We start from the raw sequence: 18,608 nt of genomic DNA on the forward strand, positions 1-18,608 counted from the left end.
ATCACCTGGGAGGGATGGGGTGCTGAGAGGGTCCTTTGCGGAGGTGAAGGGCTTCAGGTGTGAATTTTGGGCGTCTGGAGCAGGGACTGTGACATGTGCCTGAATTAATCCGCGTTTTCCTTCCCCCGCCGCCGGGGTCAGGCGGTGGTTTCTCTAACAAACAGCTGGAAACCACCTGGGATTCCCAGTCTCCTGTGTTCACCTGAAATAAACCCCTGAGCTCCCGGCTGGGTCCCACACCTCCTGTCATTAGAGACGCGCACAAAGCACTTGGGAGATGTTGAGATGGAGCGAGCGTGATGAGAAAACCTTGCGGTTCAAATGATGCCGGGGGGTTATTTGGGGACAGGAGAAATTTGTGGTGACTTTGACGTAGCTGAGAGCATCAGGGCACTGGGACTCTTTGCCATCAACCTCCTTGAGATGTCTCAGTCCTCATAGCCCCTCTACCACCGGTTCACCCCAAAAAGCAGAGATAATGTAGCAGGAGTGAACTATGGCTCCATTAATATAGCCATACATTAATTAATATTAAATATTAATAAGTTAATAATGAACTATGGATACGTTAATAATGAAATATTAGGTGGATGATATTAAATAAGTTAAGCCTCCAAACCATTTTTTGTGATTAACGCCGCTTATATTTTCTGTTTTGTTTTTCTTCCCGGTGGTTGCTGCAGCTCTTAGATCTGTTCATCCAGTGGGACTGGTCGACGTATTTGGCAGACTACGGGCAACCCACGTGCAAGTACCTTCGCGTGAACCCGACGACAGCCCTCGTCCTGCTGGAAAAGTGAGTGCGGGTCCGCATTCCCGGTGTAGTTTTCACCCCATAGCTCGCTTTGGGCAAGCGCCTGTTTTAGCAGACGATTCTATCACATGTGGTGCCTGGATGGAGCAGCCTGGAGAACAGGAGCTGAGGGGAGACCTTCTGATCTCTGAACTGTCTGAAAGGAGCTTGGAGCCAGGGGGGTCGGGCTCTGCTCCCCAGGAACAAGCGCCAGGAGCAGAGGAAACGGCCTCAAGTTGCGCCAGGGGAGGTTGAGGTTGGATGTGGGAACAATTTCTTCCCCAAAGGGCTGTGGGGCATTGAACAGGCTGCCCAGGGCAGTGCTGGAGTCACCATCCCTGGAGGGCTGGACAGACGGACATGAGGTTCTCAGGACATGGGGCAGGGACAGGGGTGGGGGAACGGTTGGACTCAATGATCTTGAGGTTCTCTTCCAACCAGAATGATTCTGTGATCTCAAATCCCCAAAATAATTTAAAGTTGGCTAGCCTGCAGGCACAGGCAGCCTTGCTCGGTGCTGGTATTAAAAAAGCCACAAACCCCGGCTCGGTTTGCCAGCCTTCTCCCCAAAGGGAGCTCATTTGAAGGGCAATCTTCCCGGCCCTGGTGGAGTCACCGCGCACCCTTCTGTTGAATCTCTGAAGGGGATTAAGTGCTAAAAGCCCAGCTCTGGGACAGGGACAGTGTCTTTAGGTGACCGCCTGCTCTTAGCAAGCTTTTTGATAAGGGAAAAAATGGTAATTAATGAATAATGTTCCAGGAAGCTCATGCCGTGGGCACTCCACCACTCAGTCTTGCATGGAGGAGCAGGCAGGATGAGCGAGTTGCAGTTGGGTTTGGTGACGGTTACCATGAAATCAGATGCTGAAGAGGAGTTTGAGTTGTTTTTTCTGGAGTTTCTCTCTTTCTTTGTTGCTTGTGAAGGAGAAGCTGACTCATACACACCCTTGGTATGCTTCTGACCTTTGGAGTTGAATCTGTGTTATCTGTGGTCCATGTAACCACAACACCTCCTCCTCTACAGAGAATAGCTGATTTCACAGCGACTTATGACATCCAGGCGTTACCAATACAGTACACAGGGACTAAACTTAGGTAGTCGCTGTGTGTGAAGCACCTTTATACATCATAGCATTGTTTTTATGTACATGTTTATATGTGCTGTGCAATGCGTTGTGCTATTTGCAATGTATTCACAACCCAACATCCGTGATGCAAAAGCGTGAGGTGTATTCAGAGCTCTCAGTAAAACAAAGAGCTATCAAAAAACTGGGGGCTGGGATCGGTGGAAGCTGCTGGAAGGTGGTGGGACAGCAGGAGAGCAGCTCCGTGCTCCTGGCCGTGTTCCCCAGATAGTGCAGAACGTGCCGCATCCTTGCTCAGTGCTGGTATTAAAAACCCACAAACCCCAGCTCGGTTTGCCAGCCTTCTCCCCAAAAGGGATCTCATTCGAAGGGCGATATTCCCGCATCCAATTTGCTCTCTGGAAGCAGCCCTGGTGGCGTCACCGCGTTGGCATTTGCATCTCCCGCATCCTCGTGGCGCGGCATCGCCTGCATGGCATCGCCGGCACGGCATCGGCGGGCTCTGCCCTGTCCCCCCTCGGGCTCCAAGCCCCTTGTGGGTCTCCGTGCATCATCCACCAGCTCCAGCTCCCCCAGGGCCCCGCACTGACCTGGCCGGAGCTCCAGGCACGTCCAGTCCCCGCGCTCCGGTCCCACCTCCCCAGCCCTCTCCATAGGCAGAAGAGCTTTGCCGACAAGGCGACGTGAAATCCCGATCCGCTGGCTCGTTTTGTAACCTGTTTTCACCGTTATCTCTTTTCCTAATCACACATCTCTCATAGGATATCACGAGTGTAAGTATGCTGCTCGCTTGGGCTTTTACCCTCACCTTGCAGTGACTTCATTGTTTGGTTTAAATGGAGCACTAAATGATCTAAATGCAAGCTGTCTTTGAAACGGTTCCCTCCAGTAACTTTATCGTCTCAAATGCACTAATTAGAGCTAAAAGAGGAGCTTTTACTCTGTTGCGCTTTTTTTCTTATAGATTAATTTAAACAAAGCTTGGCTCTTTTGAAGGTGGTATTTGTTGACAGGGGTGGGGACAGTGCTCAGCTCTCTCTTTCCCTTCCTCTTAATTTGTGTGCTAATGCACAGGGACCTCATTACAAACCCGGGCTCGGTTGTCCCAGGGCCCTGCAGCCACATGCTTAAAGAAATAAAACTATTGATCCTCCAAAGAGCTGCCGGGTGGCTCGAAAGCATTGCCTCCCTCTTTCCAAGCTGATATTCCTGGTGTCGGGATGCACCGCTTGGTCAGGGATTGGGTGTTTCCTACAGCCAAATGGTGGAGAAGGAACGGGGCGGCATTTCTGAACAGCTTTGCCACCGAGCACGGTGTGGTCTCCTCGAGCAGATCTACAAGCTCAGCCTCTCCCCAAGATGCATCTGATGCCTCCTGGTCCCTGGCACAACACACCCAATTCTACGGGATTTTGTGTCCTGTAGGCAACTTAATTCATTAGTGACACTTAATAGCTCAGTGCCTCTACCTTCACCATCCCTGGAGGTGGTTAAAATCATGGAGATGAGTTCTTGGGGACGTGAGCTAGTGGTGGACTTGGCAGTGTTGGGTTAAAGGTTGGACTTGGTGATCTTAAAGGTCTTTTCCAACCGAAACAACCCTATGGTTCTCATGATGTCTGGATGATGTCTCACCTCCCTCCCAGACACTTACCCCGGTTTAACAGATCCACCTGCCTGGGTTTGTTGTGGGATCAGTGCTCTGGCTGCTTTTTCATCCCAACTCAGCAGCTTTATCCATGCAACTCCTTTCTGATCACTGAAACACGTGCAAAGGTTTCCTTGCATACAACATGCGTTACGTCAAAAACATTTCCCGGACCTGACGGGCTCCCATGGGATTGGAAATGGCTCTGAGGATGCCCAGAGGGCTCTTGGGGCAGAGGATGCTCTGCCGTGAATTCCCCTGGGGGTACCAGAGGTGGAGAGTGACGGGCGCAGCTCTGGGCGGAGGTTTCTGAAGGCCCAGGTTCCCTCTCAGTGCCTCTGATGTCCCCACGTAGCCTGTGAGATACAGACAGAGCTCTCAGCCCTCCTGCTAAAGTGCTTTGAGATCCGCCGGAGCCGTGCGGCGCTGACGGAGGCGTCCGGCGGGAGGGTGGTTGTTGCCAAAATTCACGATACGGTGACACCTCTAACCGGTGGAAAACCTCACTGCAATCCCTCTGCTGCTTGCGGCGGAGCAGCTGGCAACCTGCTTTGCTTACAAAAATAGAGAAAGAAAATAATAATACAGATTTTGTTGAATCAAAGTGCTCCAAGCTATCCTGTTACCATTGGGAAAGCGGCTTGGTTGTCATGCTGTGTCTTTAGGCACTTGTAACGTTAGCAAACAGCCTCCGGGATGAAGTTGTTATCCTTGTTTCCAGTTCCAAGCTGGATGTTTTGGGGAACATTTCAGATTCCCGTTGGCTCTTTTTAGGAAGATTGAAGCATGAAAAGCTTTAGGGTTGTTTTTTCTTCTTTTTTTAATTGGATAAATAAGTTTCAAGAGGTTTGATTTGTGCTTAGTTAACTGAACCCCCTCCCCGGGTTTGATCAAGTGCCAACTTCCCAGGCTCTGTCCCAGTCACTTTAATGCTTCATTTAGGTCCCCAGAGCCAAAAATATAGATTGATGTGACTCATCCAAAGCCATCTGCCCCTGCCAGATCTCATCTACCGAGAAAATCATTTACAAATCGTGAAATTACAAAAGAGCGGTGCCGGCTGAGAACCAGCGGTTGGATGTTGGGAGCCTGATGCCTTCAGGAGCTGTGGAATGGTCGACCCTTGTGGCTTGGTTTCCCTTCCCAACACATGCCCTGTGTAAAGCTGATGCTTGGAGAGTGCAACGAGACCTGGGCCCCCCCCAAAATCTGTATCCGCGGATGCGAGCGTGCATGAACCCCCAGCTTTGCATGGCAGAGAGAGATGGAGCTCCACCAGCTTCGCCACCAGGTCCTGTCCCACCACATCTTCTTGGAGACCACGTGGAGACCAGCGCACTATTAAATGTCATTTTAATACAAATCTCAATATTTTTAAATTGGGAAAACCAGTGCTGGACTCCTTCCTTTAATATAAATTTGTTATATAATATTGCGCAATGTTTTAAGTTCACGACTCCAGAATTTCATGGCTGCGCAAACGCTGCATCTCTTGGCCGCATGCAATGCACCATTTCTAATAGGAAGCCTTAATGCTCTGGATTTGCCGCTAATTTTAACATTTCCTCCTAGCATGACAGCATTGTCATCTACTGCTTCACAAGATGCCGCGGGGACATCGCAAAAGCTGTTTTGGAAGGGGAGAACAAGAGGGTTTGGGGTTTTGTGGGGTGTTTTGGCATCAGAGACAGACCCTGTGGCGATATTGGCTGGGATTTGTGGGGTTTAAAGCAAAAATGCAACCTGTAAAGCCTATACGTGGCTCGCCATGCCCGTTTTACCCAAAACCGTGATAAAAATCAGAGCAGAGCCCAGATACGGGCACAGCACCATGATCCCTTGGTGGGCTTGGCTGCGACGCTGAGCAGCACTAACGCCTGTTCCATAACCTGTTTCTGCTCTGCGCAGGATGAGAGACACGAGCAGGAAGAACAACGTTTTCGCCCAGTTTCGGAAGAACGAGAGGGACAAGCAGAAGCTGATAGACACCGTGGCCAAGCAGCTCCGCGGCCTCATCAACAGCCACCACTCGTGAGGGAGCGGGGAGCGCCTGCCGGCCCCGCTCCGCAGCCTTCCACGTGCCTGGACTTGGGATTCTTGTGCAAAGAGAATATATATATATATATATATGTATTTTTTTATTCACCTGTATAGTATTCATGAAACCTACCCCAAAACGTTCCTTGTTAAACAATCCCGGGGAAGGTGGATGGCGCCGCTTGGGAAGGTGGTGTCGGGAGCCTCTTCTTATAAACTCCTATTTTCAGGGGTTTATAAAGTGACGGGAAATCCTGAAATGTGAGAGAGAACTTCACACCCAGACTATTTTCTTTTCTTTCTTTTCTTTTTTTTAAGAAGCCAAATGGATAGAATCGGTCTGACTTTTGTTAACTTATTCAGTTGCAGAACACGTGAAAACAAAAAGGTGTAGGGAGGAATCGTGGTTTCAGGTGCTTCTCACGGGCACATGTTTAGAAAGTCACCCGTTAGCTTGTCTTGCCAACTTGCTTATTAAATCTAGGTAGGAAAAGAGGGAAACTGATTTCCCAATGTTTCTCCTCTTTTTCCTGGAAGGGCTGATTTCCACCTTTAGCTGGAGCCGCAACCCTTTCCCCCACGTCTCTAATCAGCATTGCCACCCTCCGAGCTCCATCTCTAGGACCTGCCGGTATCTTTTGGATCTGCGCTGAACACAGAATGGCTCTGAGAGCTGCCTCGTTAATTAAATGTGGAAAGGGAGAGCAGGAAGGTGATCTGACAGGAGTCCTGGTGCTGGGACGCTGGGGCCACATCGCGCAGGGTTGGTAGCAGGAGAGGAGGGACGCTCGGCAGGGACGGCGCAGACGTGGCTCTCCTGGTGTCCAGGGTTATTTGCCGCTCTTTGCACCTCTTTTCCACGCTGATGTCCCATCTCCCCTCTCCTCCTGACACACCAGAATGGGGTGGTGTCCCCCCGCTTCCCACGAGCGCCCCGTCTCACACTGTGCATGGAGCAGCCCTGCAAAACTCGCCCTGGGCAGGATGGTGAGAAGGCACCTCCTGGAGGTCCCCGAGGTGGAGATGGCCCATGGAGCAGCATCGCTCAGCAACGCCCAGCTTGGGAGTGCATATGGAAAACATTCTTCTCTCTGGCTCCAAAGTTGCCCAAACATCATCTGCTCAAGTCAAGATGGTAACGCTACCAACAGGACTTGAATCCCAGGATTCAGATTACAGCAAGAGGGGACTTTCACCCTTCTCATTACCTGGTTGACTCTATAATTTGAGTGAAAGCTTATCCAGCGGGTTCCTCCACCTCCTGAAATCCAGTGTTAAAGGGAATTCAAATCTTCCTGGTGTGTGTTACAGCCTGATGGTGCTGGTTCAGCAGGGGCACGAGCCGTGCCCATTTCCTACCCTCGTTTGGAGGTGGTGGGTGCTCAGCCCTCAAACCACTTCTGGAAACAGTGGGAAGTTCCTTCTCCTTCTCCTTCTCCTTCTCCTTCTCCTTCTTCCTTCTTCCTTCTCCTTCTTCCTTCTCCTTCTCCTTCCTTCTCCTTCTCCTTCTCCTTCTCCTTCTCCTTCTCCTTCTCCTTCTCCTTCTCCTTCTCCTTCTCCTTCTCCTTCTCCTTCTCCTTCTCCTTCTCCTTCTTCCTTCTTCCTTCTCCTTCTCCTTCTTTCTCCTTCTCCTTCTCCTTCTCCTTCTCCTTCTCCTTCTCCTTCTCCTTCTCCTTCTCCTTCTCCTTCTCCTTCTCCTTCTCCTTCTCCTTCTCCTTCTCCTTCTTCCTTCTTCCTTCTCCTTCTTCCTTCTCCTTCTCCTTCTTTCTCCTTCTCCTTCTCCTTCTCCTTCTCCTTCTCCTTCTCCTCCTTCTCCTTCTCCTTCTCCTTCTCCTTCTCCTTCTCCTTCTCCTTCTTCCTTCTTCCTTCTCCTTCTTCCTTCTCCTTCTCCTTCTTTCTCCTTCTCCTTCTCCTTCTCCTTCTCCTTCTCCTCCTTCTCCTTCTCCTTCTCCTTCTCCTTCTCCTTCTCCTTCTCCTTCTCCTTCTCCTTCTCCTTCTTCCTTCTTCCTTCTCCTCCTTCTCCTCCTTCTCCTTCTCCTTTATTCCTCCTCCTTCTCCTCCTCCTTTATTCCTTCTCCTTCATTCCTTCTCCTTCACATCCCTTGGCACAGACTCCCAGAGCTACAAAGGGCCAGGACTTGCTTAAATGTCACCACGTGGGGTTTGCAGAAGGGCAGCAACACTTTCTTGATGCACTCAGTCCCTTCCCTCTCTCCCCATGTGCACTTTTTGCTCGGCGTTTCTCGCATGAGGAGCCTCTTCTGACACAGAAGCACAAAGGGGATGGTGCTTTATCTTCCCTCCTTGCTCCTCGGCAATACTTTGTGTTTGCTTTTTGATAAGGGTATGTGTTAATTAACCCTGATAGTAAATAGGCACGTTGCCAGCAGTGACCTTGTGGGGCTGTCTCCTGTCCCAGCAGCCTCCAGCCAGTGAATTATTTTGATTAATAAGAGTGAAGAACCAAACCTGGCCTTATGGTTCCTTGCTTTTGGGTGGGGATCAGAGGTGACGTTTTTCTTAATTCCAAATACATGTAAGAAGGATGGAGGGAAAAAGAAGCAGCTGAATGAAAGTTGGTGTTAGCGTGGCCAGAAAGAGATCATCTCCACAGATACATCTACATACGAGCCAGCGAAGGCTTTCAGAAGGACAGGTGAAAATGAACGTGGTCCGTTCCCTGCTGGCGACCTCCCTCCTCCTCTCCAGAACACTGGGCCTGAGCATGAACCAGCCTGGCCTTGGTCTTGGCATCCCAAATCCTGCACGACCGAGAAGGAAGAATTGCCTGGCTTGCTGGACTCCGAATTTCTGGGGAAGGAAGCAAACTGGTCCTTGTGGTCCTGGCAGCGATGGGAGAGCCCTCAGCCCTCCAGCCAAGACACGTCCCACAGGACACATTTCTCCTCCCATCCCTCGGCAGTGTCACCACGGGACAAACGTGGGGACAAGGGTGTGAAGTGGGGGGCAAAAGCAGGTGGGACCCGCTGGTTCAAGCATCAAACCTGAGCTCCTGCTGGAGATGGAAACAAAAACCACAGTGGTGACAGTAACAGGGGAAGCTTCACTCCACAGGACACTTGGGTTGAGGGCCATTAAATAGTGACAAGCACTTTACAATCCTTTGGAATCAAGCTGCTACAGATGCTGGCAACGGCATCACCGAGCGTGACACATGAGGCACCCCGGCATTTCCAGTTTTTATTAGTGGGAGGATAGACTGTCAAACACAATTTCCAGTGGCTTTTGTCAGCCGTTCACTTTGCTGCCGGCCAGGCGGAGCTTTGCAGCCCAGGGTGTTTATCTCTCCCCCGTGATAAGTGGGGGATGAAGGGAGAAGGAGCAAACACCGCCGGGCAACATCACCTCTGCACCCCGAAACACCGGGAAAGGCCTTTGTGCTCCTCTAAAAAGCATCCAGCTCCTGCCACAGCCTCCAAACTCCGTTTCTTTTTCCCCAAGGTGTAACCCCTGCATTGCACTCTATAAAAACCCCAAAGCACGTGGGGCTTGAGGCAAGACCTTATTTCAGATGCTCCAGCCGCCTCCCGGCCACCCCATCCCACATCTGGGCTTTCCCACCCATCTCCACCGAGGTTTCATTATAAAAAGGGAGCGACACGGCGTTGCCGTCCCTGCCTAGGATGCATTTCCTCGCTCTTTTAAGCTCTGCTCGCAGAGGCCGGGATTGGGATCCTGCAAACCAGCTCCTGGCGCTCAGGACCCACTGCTGGGAAAGTCAAACGCGGCCAAGGGAAGAGATTCGGCGAGTTTCTGATTTCGGGAGGTCAAGCGCCCAACCGCAAGTCATAGAACGGGATGAAAAACGGCATTTTGGTGCTCTGGTCCTAATTAACTTTTTGTTCCGAGAGATGCAGTTCCATCCCTTCAAAACAGAATTAATCTTTTAAACAGATTGCTTAAAAAGCCCTGGAAGACATTTAAAATCCCCTCTAAATCTCTTACTAATGATGGGTATCCTCCGATACGGATGGTATTGCTTACGAGGGAGAGGTTGTTGCTGTAAATTTATAAGTGGGGGGTGGGAAACAGGGGCAGAACCTGCTGCTGTAATCGAAGATTCGCAACCCCCAGAACAAATAATGCTGCTCTTAACACCTCCGTGTACATACATTGAACCTTCCTTAGGTTTCTTTTTAAGCAGTGGCTGTAGGAAAGACTGGGTTATGTCCCCCCACCCAGCAAACAGCTCAGCATCAGTGGGGAAAGTGCAAGGCAGCCCAGGGATTGGGAATAATTGTATATAAGGGCAGAAACTGCACCTATACATTAGGGGGTGGCCTCTGTTAGACACCAACGTGTGCGAGAGGGAGGAGGAGATTTTTCTGGGTGTTTTCTTGTTGTTTCTAGGGCTGGAGTTCAAGTCAGATGCTCTTGGCGATTTGCACTTTGTTCTCCGTCCAGCCGCGGCTCCGGCGCTGGGAGCGGGACGAGCCGGACGCTGCTTTGTCCGCGGGGCTGGTTTGGTGTTGTTTTCTTGAAAACCATCCGCTTTTGTGCCGCTACAAAAACGGGCGTTTGGGCAGAACACGGGGATGTTTGCAAACGGTTCGCAAGGTGCTGGGAGGCAGCGCGGAAAGCAGGGGGGTGAGATGGAGCTGCTGGCGGCACATCCCGCGCCCAAGCTGCTTTATGGGTAAAATCCTTTACCCCCCAAGGTGGGATGCGGCAGCTGAGGAGGTTTGTGTCCCTTCAGCATCCCCTCAAACCAGGATTCACACCCCACGCAAGGAAATCTTGGCCCGTGCTTGGTTCCTACCGCTCCGCCACGCCGCGATTTGGCTTTTCCCTTTAATGCCGCATTGGGTCCGGTGCTTTTCTTTTGAAGCATCAAGTGGTTTGGAGCATCAAACCACCAGCTGGGGCCACGTCCCACCCCCGGGTGCTGGGGGGTGTTTTGGGGGTCTGCACCCCATTTTCTTAGCGCCATGAACCCCCCTCTGTGTTTTCCCCCCCAGCAGCAAAACTCGTGTGGTTATCACTCTGCTGGGGAGCTCGAAGGGAACACAAATAAATCCCACCCCAAATGACTTCAAGATGGGCCCATCCCAACTGGGAAAACTGCGCTTTTTAAGCTGAGCGACCCAAATACACCCCGCTCTGGCTGGGATTCACCCCAGAAACCAGCGGATGGGGAAGGGGGGGCTCAGGTTGTGACCTGGGGACCAGTGGATGTCCCTCGTCCCTCTGATGTTATTTTGACATGAGAACATCCCCATCCCCAGTGTCGCTGGCTGTTTCTGTTGCCTTTCTTCAGTTCTTTTGGGGGGGAAGGACATAATTTTGTAAACTAATGTGGTGAAAACAGCTTTTTTTGCACAAGTCATTGCACAATAAGGGGAAAATTTAGTAAATTAGGTTTAACTTTAAAGGGAACATTTTTTTTAATTGTTAAAACTCACTAGCAGAGCTACTGATTAAAAGAAAAGAGATGGACTGATTAAAAACGGACTGCATGGTTTACAGGTGACGTTGCGTTAGAAATGAGCATGTTGATTTTGACTGTACATTTATCCTGTTGTAACTCCTATTAAACAATACAGCGTATAACGGTTTCGATGGGCGCCTGGGCTCGCTCTGTGCGTCACGGGGAAGGCGCCGCCTTTGCCTCGCTGGAAATACGAATCCTACATCCCGTGAAACACAAAATCCGGCGTCTCGTTTGTCCAACCAGCGCGGATTTGATGCTGAAACACCCACAGAATCGCAGAATCCCAGAGTGTCAGGGGTTGAAGGGCCCTGGAAAGCTCATCCAGTGCAATCCCCCCATGGAGCAGGAACACCCAGATGAGGTTACACAGGAAGGTGTCCAGGCGGGTTGGAATGTCTGCAGAGAAGGAGACTCCACAACCCCCCTGGGCAGCCTGGGCCAGGCTCTGCCACCCTCACCCCCAACAAGTTTCTTCTCCTATTTAAGTGGAACCTCCTGTGTTCCAGTTTGCACCCATTGCCCCTTGTCCTGTCACTGGTTGTCACCAGAAGAGCCTGGCTCCATCCTCCTGACACTCCCCCTTTCCATCTTGATCCCCAGGAATGAGTCCCCCCTCAGTCTCCTCTTGTCCAGCTCCAGAGCCCCAGCTCCCTCAGCCTTTCCTCACACGGGAGATGCTCCACTCCCTGCAGCATCTTGGTGGCTGCGCTGGACTCTCTCCAGCAGTTCCCTGTCCTGCTGGAACTCTTGCTAACGCTGCGTCAGGATGACTGTGGTTTTATGTGACCAAGTCTTGAGAAACCTCCAAGGATAGACATCCCCCACCTCTCTGGTGGCCTGGCCCAGGGCTGCACCACCCTCCCAGTGTAGGCTTTCTTAATATTGAACATGAATACAGGTGCCAGCACTCATCTGCTGTGCTCAGGAGAATGACTGTGGGCTTATGTTCAACCTGGTTGTCACTGTCACCACTAGGTATGGTCCAACAGAGCTCATACTTAGCCACCCCATTCCCACTCTGTGGCTGCTTCCCAGGGTGGCACCAGGCAAACCATGGTACTGAGGGTGATGAAGATACGGGCTGATGACTGTCCTGTACCTGGGACATGAGGAGGTAGCAAAGCCAGGCGTCTTCCAGTCCCAAGCCATTATTCTGTCCCATGGCAGCACCATTCCTGGGGCTCTGAGCAACCTGAGCTGGTGAAGATGTCCCTGCTCATGGAAGGCTGGGACTGGATGAGCTTCAAAAGTCCCTTCAACTCAAACCCTTTGGTGATTGCATGACTGCTGAACCTGGCTCCCTTAAGGAGGAAAATCCCATGGGCTGGAGACAGGCTGATCTGACAACTTCACTTTCTGCAACCTCAGCCAATCTCATCAAGGAAGGAGGTTAAGAGGTAAATCAAGGTGAAGGCAAGAAGGGACAGAGACAGGAGGAAATAAATGCTCAGGAATATCTGTTGAAAGTATTTGTCTCTCACCTGCCTCGAAGAAAATAAGGAGGAAAAAAACCTCCCTGCTTGTGGTTGCTTGTGGGTTTGGGATTCAGCTCTTTGGAAAACAGCTACTGCAAATGCAAGAAGAGAGAAAACCCTGTTGGGTGATCACTGAACTCTGAGTCAGGGTGCTGGCTGCAGGCAGGAGACTGCTGGGGAACCAAAACCTTCCCATCCAACCCCAAAAATTGGTTGAGAACCAGATAATGGTGTCCAAGACATCCCCTTTTCGTTGTCTCCAGAGGCTGACTAGGTCAGATGTAGGTCCCTGCACTCAGGTAGGAGAATACTGCCCAAAACACCTGAGATCACATCACACCTCAAAGCCCCTGTCTGGGAATCTGCTGCTTGGAGGTGAGGAGCTGATCTCATCCAGTCCTCTGGTGGTAAATTGACACCAGTTGTGTTTCAGTCTCTCCTTTGAAAAAGTGAGGATTTTGCTCCCAGACACCTATTTGGAAGCCTTCTCAGCATCACCTCAGTCTCTCTCCCATCTCCCACCAGTGTTTATCTCAGACCAGTCAGCACTTGCTTGCTTTTGTGTCAGCTCTCGTTCTTCAACTTTATTAGCTCTTTGGCTTCCTTGGTGTTGTCTCTCCTGATATGTGTAGAGAGAAAAATCACACCATCTTCTCAGCTGAGGTTTTCCAAGCTCAGCAAAGCCCAGGGGCTTTAGGCTCTCTGTTCCTCCACTATTTCTGGTTGGCATTGCCCATACATGTTCCCATCTCCCATACATGTTCCCATCTGAACTTCTCTTCCAACATGGGGGACCAAAAAGGTACGTGCTGCCAGGAGCTGGCAGGACTGACATGTCTGTGGGCATTAATGCTTCACTGGAAATGTCTCACCCAATACTTAACACCCTTTTTTAGTGCTATGACAGAATTGCTTTGTTGTAGGCAGTGACCATCACATCTGGGTCATCACCTTTGGTCATTTTGGGGCCAAGGGCTCTTTGCTTGGTGCATGACTTTGCTCTAACAGCCCTCACCCTCCTGCCTTCATTCGGCTCATCGTGGTTGTTCAGTTCTTCCCAGTTGACCTCTGTTGACCTTCCCAGTTGACCTTCCCATCACCCTGTTGGTGATGTTGATGCAGTGTGGAGGGTTTGCCAGATACCTTCTGCCATGGGTTAAAACCAGTTCTGGCAGGATGGGGAAGATTGTGTGAGATGGGTGAGAGCATATGGCCACCTTCAATGAACTTCTGCCCAGCCCTGAGAGCAAGGAACAAGTGGACAGATGGACACTGGACCAGGAAGACCACCAAAGTTTGCAGGACTGAAGAGTTTAAAGTAAAAGTGGAGGAATAAAGCTGATAGAGACAGCTGTCCTCACTTGCCCGGAGAGCACAGATGAAGGAGGTTGTTAGAGCAGATAAACAAATATGAGAAGGGAGAGGAACAGATATCCCAAAGATAGTGCGACCTGCGATAAGGATGGGTGAGGGAGATGAAGCAGCTAGAGAAGGGATTGCACTCCCCTGGCAAGAAGACTGGGTGAAATCCAAGAGGAACGAGCACAGAGCATTACGTACAGGGGAAGAAATGTGGGCAGGGAGACACAGGAGGTGGAGCGACTGCATTTGGGATGTGAAACTGGGTCATGCAGGGAGTCGCACGGCTGAGCAGTCACGATGCCAAGAGAGGCCAAGGATGGTCGGGCTGGAGGGCAACGAAGGTTTTAGAGCTACAAAGTTGGTGAAGGATCTGGAGCATCTTTCTTATGAGGAAAGGCTGAGAGAGCTGGGGCTGTTTGGCCTGGAGAAGAGAAGCTGAGAGGGGACCTTATTTATGCTGATCAATATCTCAGGGTGGGTGTCAAGAGGATGGACCAGACTCTGTTCAGTGGTGCCCAACGCCAGGGTGAGGGGCCACGGGCACAGACTGAAACACAGGAGGCTCCATGTGAACATGAGCAGAAACGTCTCTGCTGGGAGGTGCCAGAGCCTGGCCCAGGCTGCCCAGAGCGGGTGTGGAGTCTCCTGCTCTGAGACATTCAAACCCCCTGGGATCCTGTGTGATCTGCTCTGGTGACCCTGCATTAGCAGGGGGGTTGGACTGGGTGATCTCCAGAGGTCCCTTCAACACCAGCCAGTCTGTGAGGGTGTTTGGAGCGTCATGGTGTGCGATGGGGGAGAAGCAAGATGGGGCTATTTGGGGTAAACAGGACTTTTCTCCTTGATGTTTCCTTAGTGCTTTGCCCCAACACTTTGCCCGCAGTGCATCCGATCCCCAGGTGGGACCGGGCAGCCTTCCTCCCAGTGACAGCCCCTTCATCTTCCCTCTGTGCTGTGATTATGAGGCCCACGTGGCTTCACGGCCCTGCTAATTACATTCTGCGGGGCAGTAATTGAATGAAGGCTCACGAGAGCCATGGATCAAAGGCAGGCACCCATCAATATCTGCCGGCCCCAGAATCCGATTAGCAGGGAGAAGGCATCAATCACAGCTGCCCCTCCCTGACCCAGCAATACTTAATGCAGGTACCGGCGCCCGGGACGGTGTCAGGGAAATCTGATTTGCTCACGAAAGGTTAAGCAACACCGCGGATGAAGAATGATTGCGACGCCGTGTCTTCTCGGCAGCCATTCATCTCCGCGCCGCTTGCCGTGGGATGGAGGGGCTGCCCGAGCCGGCTTTGGGAGATGATTACTCAACGTCGCCGAGACGTGTGAAGTGTTAAAGACCCCCCGGCGGGGCACGGGGCGGTCGTTTGTATTCATTAGCCGGCCCGCTGCAGATGTCGGCTGGTTCTTTGAGGGGGTGCAGAGACGCGCGCTTGCTGCCCGGGTCCTCACTTATGGTCCTCGGTGAAGTGGCAGGACCTGATTTCTTCTCCCTTGGTGGCCCCGGGCACTTGTTGCTGCACCGCGCAGGGGACTCCCATGTGATGGAGCCAATCCTGTTCCTGGTAACAAAACCATCCCGCTGGGGCCATGTACCTGCAGGGAACAGTTTGTGTGGGCACCTGGAAAGAACCTGAACTTCAGGCTTTTTCACTCCTATGTCCCCTTTTTATGCTCAAGCTCTGATGGCCCCCAGGATTATAGAGGGTGCTCTACAGCCCCATCCCACCACTGTCATTTGCGCCTCTGGTGATGTTTCTTCACCATGAGGTGTAGAAGCCCTGGCTGAAGGCAGCTCTTGGCCCTTCTCCTCCCCAAATCTTTGTCACCAAGCTTTCACTGTGCCCCACCAGCCTCTTACAAGCCAAAGCCATGGGATTTCCAGGGCGGAGCCTGGTGGGTAACTGGATTTCCAGGTACGTTTCTCTTCCCATCTGTCCAAGAAAGGATGGGCAGCAGCCCCTAAGATGTCTTGTTCAAACAGGTCTTCCTGCCTTATGCTCTTCCACTTCTCCACAGCATCATGATTTAGAAGAAACCCACAGAAGAGAGGAAAAGCATCCCTCAGGTAAATAACCTAATTATTGATCATGCTGAGGGACGAACCCTCTGCAAGCCCAGCTGGTGGTGGCTCCAGCACCACTCCCAGCCCCACCTGAAGCTGCAGCTTCTGCTCGCTGCAACACAACTTTGGGGCTTTTTGAGGCAATGAGGTTTGTTTTGTAAAGGAGAAGTCACTGGTAATGCAGTATTTATTGTCCAAATTTGCTTTTGGTGGGTATTGGCCAGGTACCAACGTGCTGTAAAGAGGAAGATCCTGGCTGATGTTCCCCAGGGGCTGAGATGTGAGTGTAAATTTGTCTCAGCTGCCCTCAGCTCCAGCAGCTAATAAGCAGAAAGCTTTGTGGAGAGCCAGAAGCAGTTGCTGGCAGGGTGTGCCTGGACTGGCTTCTGTTGAAACCGTGGCTACTGGAGGTGGAAATCCCTGGTTTAGCTGTTGAGCACCTGCTGCTGGGCTCAGCATCTCAGCTTGTGCTATGAAATCCCTCCAGTTCTCATGTGCACCTCTTTCTAGGTGCAGACTAGGATGCATGTCCATCTGCTTGAGGGCATGAGAGCTTGCAGTCCTTGCAGTTGGACAAATGTGGCTTTCCAACCATTGACAGGAGGTGGAGCAGAGTGTGGTGTAACAGCCTGAGGCCCCGAGTTAAGTACTCACTGGGTGTCTATGATACTCAGCCCTGTGGTCCCTGTCCCATCGTGGTCTGTCGTGTCCTGCTGAGAGACATCCTGCTCCAAGGAATCTTCCTTCCTCACTACGGAAAGGTAATTGCTTAAGAGATGTAGAACTTGGCTTGGGAATTAACATCCTTGGTGGGACCAGTTGGGAGTTCTATTATTTGATGGGTAGAACATGCCCAGCATGGGGCTGGTGAGACAATTGAAGCATCTTTGTAACTGGCCTATGGGTTCAGATCACTTTGGGTGCTTCATGGTTGAAGTGCCTGGGAATATTTCATTTGTCTCAAGGCGGGGGGTGGAAGGAGGGATCTCAGCAGCATTTACAGGTTGCAATAGCTCAGTGGGCTTCAGGTTGCTTGTGCTGTCAGAAGCATAAAGGTGTCAGTGGGTGAGTGCAGACACAGACCTGTATTTCATTACTATGGACTTGGTCCAAAGTCCCCCAGAGTTGCCCAGAGAGGTGGTGGCTGAACCATCCCTGGAGACATCCCAGGCCAGGCTGGACGGGGCTCTGAGCAACCTGAGCTGGTGAAGATGTCCCTGCTCATGGCAGGGGGGGCACTGGGGAGCTGGGAAGGTCCCTTCAACCCAAATTCTATGGAGCAAGCCCTTGGTGTGTAGAAGTGGTGTGAGCAGCATCGGTCAGGGGGATCTTTGCTCCCTGCAGGAACCATTGGCTTCCCAAGAAGCTACACCAAGGTTTGACTTCCCACCCTCCTGAGCTGTTTCCTCTCATCAGTGAACCCAGGAGAATGAACCCAGGAGAAATCAAGCAGCTTGTCAGCACAGCCACACACTGCACACCGGTTTCTGCTTTGGCCAAAAATCACCTTTCTCCAGCACTGCTTGGGAGGAGACAACTCCATTGTCAGCTTCATGGAAGAGGTTGCAAAGCCAGCTTATCCCCAAGGGCAGCCTTCACGATCATGTCCTGGACATCTTGGCATGAAAGGTTTCACTGTGGTGATGTACACGGGCAGAAAATCCCCACAAACAAGCCGTTGTGGGGATGATCTTGCACATCCAGCCCCCAGGAGTGGTGGAGATGCAGCTTTCCTGTCTAGCTCCGGCGTTCCCTGACTTCAGGAGAGGTTTGGGAGCTTTGTCTGCAGGCAGAGCAGCCTGGGGCTGCAGCACACGTGTGGTGGCATGCGGGGGGAGATTGCATCTCTCTGGGGTTTGGCCCCAAGCTGTTGGAAGGAATGCATGACGATGCTGGCTTCATCGAAAACCCAGCCGGGTGTTGGACACTGAGCACAGTATGTGTCAGGACTGGCCTTTTTGGGGTTACCAGGGCAAGATTTCCCCACCACTGCCTTCAGCTTAAGACCAAACCCTTAGTCCTAACCTAGGAACACAAAAAAGACATTTCACACCTGCTCCAACACTTTCAAGCCTCTGGGACGCTTTCCCAGGGTAGGGCTGCAGAAGAAGCCCCGAGGCTGTGTCTATACCAGCAAATTAAACAGTTCCAGGGTTCAGACACCAATTATCCTCACTGTTGAATTATTAACGCTCACCCAGGTAATTCTCGGGCACGGTTTGGGAGCGTGCGTGGCCGCGGACCCTTCCCCATCGGCAGGTTGGCTGGGGCTGCCCTGTTTTGGCAGGTAGGGGAGGTCGGCTCAGCGGGCGAGCGCTTGTCCCTGCCCGACGTCCTCGGGGCCGGAGGATGGTCCCAGACACGTCCATTGCAGATGTAACCCCTGTTCTTCTGCAGCCCAGACGTGGCCAACCAGGCCCTCATTAACCAACCTACAGCGCAAGTCTTTACAGCTTGGACAACTACCAAACATGCAGCCGTGAATACCTAAGTGATGGTAATTAATTATAATTGCAAACATTCATATTAATTTACAGTAGCTTTTTTTTTTTGACAGGATGCTTATTTTTGCTGATTAAGGCCGTGACTGCAGCAGCTGCTGTTGTCACCAGGAAGGGCCTAATTTTTGGCAGCAAAGGTAACAAGAATCCTTTGCCTTCCCAGCAGCTGGTGAGGCACCGG

General features: G+C 51.6%; 1 protein-coding gene across 5 annotated transcripts in view; it reads left to right on the plus strand.

Annotated features, from left to right (window-relative positions):
- Window positions 1-5,686, plus strand: part of EXOC6B (exocyst complex component 6B) — a 311,842-nt gene extending 306,156 nt beyond the window's left edge. For all 5 annotated transcript variants that reach the window (XM_082051898.1, XM_082051899.1, XM_082051901.1 and 2 more), the window contains 2 exons: window positions 684-796; window positions 5,435-5,686. In XM_082051898.1, the coding sequence (XP_081908024.1) occupies window positions 684-796; window positions 5,435-5,561 (240 nt within the window). In that variant the 3' untranslated portion in view covers window positions 5,562-5,686. The remainder of the gene's footprint in view (window positions 1-683; window positions 797-5,434) is intronic.
- The last annotated feature ends 12,922 nt before the right edge of the window (window positions 5,687-18,608 follow it).

Source organism: Streptopelia decaocto (assembly GCF_964273445.1).
Source record: "Streptopelia decaocto genome assembly, chromosome: 4".
Lineage (NCBI taxonomy): Eukaryota > Metazoa > Chordata > Aves > Columbiformes > Columbidae > Streptopelia > Streptopelia decaocto.